Source organism: Belonocnema kinseyi, chromosome 2 (genome assembly GCF_010883055.1).
Source record: "Belonocnema kinseyi isolate 2016_QV_RU_SX_M_011 chromosome 2, B_treatae_v1, whole genome shotgun sequence".
NCBI classification, from domain to species: Eukaryota; Metazoa; Arthropoda; class Insecta; order Hymenoptera; family Cynipidae; genus Belonocnema; species Belonocnema kinseyi.
Window position 1 is genome coordinate 65,260,645 of NC_046658.1, and position 6,419 is coordinate 65,267,063.

At 30.8% G+C, this 6,419-nt stretch overlaps 1 protein-coding gene across 3 annotated transcripts in view; it reads right to left on the reverse strand.

Moving 5' to 3' along the window:
• Positions 1-465: 465 nt before the first annotated feature.
• Positions 466-6,419, reverse strand: part of LOC117167985 (fatty acyl-CoA reductase wat-like) — a 58,933-nt gene continuing 52,979 nt past the window's right edge. For all 3 annotated transcript variants that reach the window (XM_033353272.1, XM_033353273.1, XM_033353271.1), the window contains one exon: positions 466-608. In XM_033353272.1, coding sequence (XP_033209163.1) covers positions 515-608 — 94 coding nt within the window. In that variant the 3' untranslated portion in view covers positions 466-514. The remainder of the gene's footprint in view (positions 609-6,419) is intronic.

Here is a 6,419-nt window from a genome sequence, read left to right on the forward strand (position 1 = left end):
GGTGTTTTTTCGTAAATAATTTGCGAATTTCGATGAAAAATTACCGAACTCGATGTAAACACTCTAAAACGGTTCATCACTTTTTTTTCGTGAATAATTACAAAAATATTACGTGTTCGGGAAAAGATTCTCAGAGCACTCACGAGATTGCCCCACAAATCTGGGAACTGGTAAGTTCCCAGATTCATACTAATTTTATACAATACTTTATTACGTATTCATGCTGCTTCACAATGCACATATCATAGGCATTAATTAGTTATTTTATTTCCTTTATAAATTGAGAATTATTTTAATTAAATTATTAAAGATTATTTAAATTAATTAAAACATTTGCAGAATTTCTTCGAAAAATAAATTAAAGTAAAAATATGTAACATTTGATTAATTCTGGACGGAGATTTGAGAACTGAAGTTTTTTAGGTCATACAAGCTTTTTATTTGGTCCATTTACAATAAATCTGACGAATCTTTGAATATTTGTATGGCATCCTAAATTAGTAGTATATGCAATCTATACTTCGAATAGGGCCAGGTATAATTTCCAGAGTACCCAAATCATGAAAGTCGCAGACAAAACTTGAACGGTCCTATGAATTCTCCTTAATCTAGAATAAAAAGTACATTACATATTGAAATAATGTGTAGCAACTTAGGGTTATATTAAATTGAAGAGTCCGCGACCCAAATCTGTTAACTGACATTTCAGAAATCTTACACGGTGAAAGAAAATTTAGAACGTTTTCGAATTTCCATTTAAAAAAAAACGAAAACGAAGTTTGCTGTTTCATTTGTTGAATATTCACTCCATATAAAAATGTTTGAGAAAACACAAAAAAAATCAATTAAAAAAAAATAAAGTATACAGGTTCAGAACGTGGACCCTTCATTTCAAATCGGACAGACAGTACATGCTCAAGTCGCAAAATCATTTGCCACTAAAATATGCTATTTTTTAAAGAAAATAAGACGACACGTATCTTACCAATTTGTAGATAATTTTATTGTGCCAAAATTATGATTATTTAAATTAAAAATTTAAAAATGTGAGTTATTCAAATTTTTGTTCGAAGTGTGATATTCTTTAATATAATATAGTTATGTATCTTTTAATTCCTGTCTCTGATAGAATTTCTCATCCTCTTTCGAACTCAATTGAAATTTTTTAAGAAAGTTGAAAATTAAAAAAATTCAAAATAACAAAAGCGGCAGTATTTTTGAAAATATTTAAAGCCTATTTGCTCAAAAATCCCATCTTTATTTCTATTTATTTTCTTTATTGTATATACCCATATACCTATATATTACACACTCAAAAAAGTGTCTGGTTAAATTAACCAGAATTCTGATTAAATATACCTTTACTATTTTTTCTGGTTAGAGTAACGAGAATTCTGGGTAAATTAACCAGAAATTCTGATTAAAATAATAAGAATTCTGATTAATTTAACCAGAAAAATAGTAAGGGCATATTTAACCAGAATTCTGGTTGATTTAACCAGAAATTTTTTTGAGTGTATATACCTTTATTTCATATTTCTCTGAAATTTTTTCTAGATTCATCCTAATCTAAAAAGAGCATAATTTAATTGGGTCAACAACTTTTTTCTTTGTAGTCCATTGGTTGAGAGGAGAGAAAGTTGACGCGGAGGCTAAGTTGGCGGACGCTTATTTACAAAAGGAAAAACTATAATAGTTAGTTTCACAAAAATAGTTCTATCGTCTAAAGTCTCGCATAATATTAAATTGAAGAAAATTGACAACCAATCGATTTTTCGAAACATTTATATTACAAGTCTATTCAGATTATATGCTGGTTTCAGTTGTTTACAGGGTTGTGCAGTGATGCGTCACTCGAGGTTTTTGACGTATTATACGTAAAAAATGTATTATCCGTAAAAACCTGTAAAAATTTAATAAACATAATAAAGGTGGTGGACTCGGATAGAGCATAATATCATCTCACTTTTTTTAATTATGCTTATGTGCACCTGAAGACCTAAAATCTGTAGCACTGTTCCTGATATATAAATATCACAAAGAATATTAAAAATGACTTCACTCATTTTAGAATTATTATTTTAACTGCTTTCATCTAATTGCATCAGCGTTTCTTTGGATGCGTTTTTACCCTTACAACAGTAGGATATACCGAGATATCTCCCCATTTATCTCCCAGGTTATCCCAAGGATATACCGGTTTGTTCCAAGGATATCTCAGGGATAACCCGTCGGATATCCCGCAAGGCGGAAATTTGGTTATCCCAGGGATAACCCCAGGATATCCAGGCTATCCCTGGGACGTTTCCGCGATATTCAAATGTCCCAAGTAGGATATAAATTGATTTTCTCTATCCTACTTGGGACATTTGAATATCCCTGAAACGTCCCAAGGATATCCTGGATATCCTGGGGGTATCCCTGGAAGTTGTAGAATAATAACTTCTTTTTCAGCTACTTTAAATTTCATGCATGCAACATAATACCGAATACCGCTACCGGTGGTATTTTAAGGTCATGAAACGAAATGTCAATATGTCGACGTCATCTTGAAAACGTATATGACATTTTGTACAAACCTGAGAATGTAATATATCTACGCAAATTAGTTCATAAACCTCATGTAATTTACCCAAGGTATATTACGTGCACAACCATGGTTTTTTATCACCACCGCCATATGGTGCCTCTACTTTCCTAAACTGTAGCAATAAAATCACACTGGTTGAAAGAGCCAGAAATGTGTCAATGATAATCAGTGCAATTTTAGTGGTTCACTCAGTGGAATTCGATTACCCTATTCTGACGGCTGTCGTATCTAGCACCGTGTCAGACGACATTTTAATGCTCCTTTCATTACCAACCGCAGTCAAAACGAGGGCGAACGTGATACACGCCGGTTGCCGTTTTACCAAATGTCATCGCTGTCCGTTTGAAAATTCCAGGGGATACCCAAGTTATGTTTTTTTTATCGGGACAATATGAGTCAAAAACCACTTACGTGTTTTGAATATCACTGTTTTTTTAGTGAAAACAATTTGTGCAGCCTTGTATTTAATGCCGAATTGTAGATCTGATTCTCCTCAATATAGTTATCTAATTTTTGGAAAATCGTCAAATATCGAGTTACCTTGTTTTTAAACAGGCTCAGTAAAGTTACGAGGCTTAGAATGTGCACTCTACAGGTGCGTTATTGTTAAAGATGTCCGGTACAGTTAGGGGATTTAGAATTAACCTACGTGAGATAGGGGATTTTTATTAGGACTCATCGTTATATCCCCTCTTATTACAGACCGATCCCAAATATTTCTAATATTAACGCTAGTACACAATAAAGTTCGTTTTCTTTGGAGTAATGCAAAGACCTGACCGGCGACACGCGCGTATTAGACGACTAGATCCTCCTCTCATCTGTTATTGAAATAATCGATATTCTCCATTTTTCTTATTTATTGCATTATTCTTCCATCAACAAGTTCCTAAAACTATTAAATTAAGACATTTTTGGGTTTTCATAGCAGCATAAAATTGTATTATTGAAAAAAACGACTAATACACAAAACTTGTTTATCCAAAAACTATCTAAAAATGTTGTATTCATTATTTTTTGGAAGTACACGTCCTTTCTGTTTTAATCATAAAAATTAAAATAGTAATTTTTAAATAATATAAAAAACGAGATAAGTTACCACATTTATTAGGATAGCTGAGAATAAAAATGAGTACAGAATAAAGTGCAAATATTAAAGTAATCATTAAAATAAAATTTGTACTTTATTTCGAAATACACGGAAAAAATTTATCCGTAAGAAATTCACGAAATTGTAGTTATGTCTCGTACACGAGATCAAACAATGAAAAAATTAATCGTAATTTCGATGAGAAATGTATACATAAATTTAGAAGTTTCTTACGAACAATTCGAATTTCCTACCAACAGTTTAGGAAACTTTCAGACCCAAATATAAAAACAAAAAAATTTTATTTGGGTGATTTAATTTATATTAATTTATAAATTCGCAACTCGGAGGATTTGAAACCTCGAAAAGACTGCTGATTCATCAGTATCTAAATATTAACCAAAAATGCGTAAATACATGCAGCCATCGAGGCTAAACAATATAGGTTTGATAAAACTTCTAGCCGCTCATCAGCCATACTCGAACCACACATACGCACGCACGCAGGCGAACCTACCTACTGGTTCTCATAAATGGTGCCCGCCTTTATTTCCTGGAAGTTTTTTTTTAAATCAATCTATTTGAACATGAAATGGAAGTAAATTCGATGCGATTTGTTAAAAGAAAGCATTTAAATTATCGTTAATTGCATTATAATAACGTGTCAAATATGAGTCTAACAAAAATTTTAATTTGCCGCATTTAACTTACCGTTTAAGTTCTTTTCCAAATCCCGGCAAGGTCAAAAGTTAAAAATAAGTGTAATTTGAACTTTTATTTACATATCTTGACATATTTTGCTGTTTGTTTTATTCATATTAACTATTTTACTTATAAAAAAAGAAAGCGTTGCTAAACTTGTTAAAAAAAGAGTCGTTTCAAATTCTAAAGCACCTGGACCCCTTTTCCAACTTTAAAAAAATTACAGATGAAATTTTTATAATTGGTTATATTGATCCAAATAATTCGCAAAATATGTTCCATTTTATTAAAAAAGATGAAAATTTTTCGTATATATACTCTTTTTCCCTGGAAGAATGTCTAAAAACATTTTAATGGTAAATTGAATATGGCAAATTCAAATTTTTGGTAGACTCATATTTGACACGTTATAATAATGCAATTAAAAATAATTTTAATGCTTTATTTCAACAAATAGCTTTGAATTTACTTCAATTTCATGTTCCAATACTTTGGTTAAAAAAAATCCATGAAATGAAGGGTGGTACCAGCTACTATTTCGTGATTTTCTTAAGGACATATTTTTTTCGTGTATCTAAATAACCGTCCTAGACCGAGGTACAGAAATAAATTTGATATAATAAGGGTTGAACTCAATGTAGAAAAGATCGCTCTTCGAACAAAATCGAGTGTGAAGCACGAGATACGTGATGACAATTTCTTAAAGCCGAAGGAGGTTTAACAAAAGAGAATTCACAATGACAAAATGACAGTTTTCGATGCTTTAACATTAAAATTTAAAAATGATTTGCACAAGAGTGGAGATAGTACAAAGGCCTAGCGTGCAGCGCTAAGTAAACAGATTACCGTGCGCGCAGCACGAGATCCAACAGACGCGCGCCCTAGGCGCGCTCAAACATGCGAGGAAAGTGAGGAGCGTGTGATGAGAATGTTTAAATTTTAGTGAAATAATTTCTTTAAAGTTTTTCAAATTCATTAAAACAGGCCATACATCAATGCAAAAACTGACTGCAAATAATATCTTGTAGGTAAGTGTAAGATGAAAATTGTACATAATGTTGCAAACAAACCAATGAACAAAAGCCATTTTTTCGAGATTCGCAATGATTGGCGAGATTATTGGCTATTTTAAATCCAATAATTTGGTATAAAATTTAGCAGATATTTATGTGCACTGACAATTAGTTAAAAGCAGCTCCTACTTGCTAATTATTTAAACGGTTTTGATAAAAAAATGCATATTTTGACCATTTCATCATGAATAGGCCTAATGTTTTTGAGCGATCAATTTTAAGTATCTTTCCAAAATCTCAGTTTTGACAAATTTTTCATAATGATAAAAATTGGTAATTATATAAATAATTTTTATAAAAAATGGATATTTTTATAATCTTTTCATGAATGGGCTTCATATTCTTCGCGAAATCTACTAAAAATGTTTTGCCAAAGATTTCTTCATCTGATATTTGTCAAAATGACAAAAGGTGTTAATTATAAAAACAATTTTTATAAACAAATGCATGTGATACCATTTTGTCGCCAAGAGGCCTAATTTTGTTAATAATATAATCATTTTTTGTAAGCAAATGCACATTCTGGCCACTATTTTGTAGATTTTAAACTTTTTTCAAATTATGAATTTATAAAATTCAAATACTCTTAACTTTAGAAACAAAATTCTTTCAAATCGGTCAGAGATGTGTCGTTTTATTCCTTTTGAAAAGCAGCATATTTGAGTGGTAAATAATTGTGTATTTTGGGTATGATCTGCCTGCCGGGTTTGAAATTCACCTGGTCTGAATATAGAATTCTGTACATTTAAAAATTGATTAAAATCTTAATGCTATTTTCAACCTTTTTTGACCCCCTCCTCCAAACTTAGGTATTATATGTTATTATATTTAAAAATATAATACTCGTGTTCCAAAACAAACATTTTTAAAACCAAATTTTGTATAGAAATAAATTAATCAATATTTGTATGTAACACTGAATTTATTCACGATATTTCTTAAGTCAAACCAATAATAAAATTAT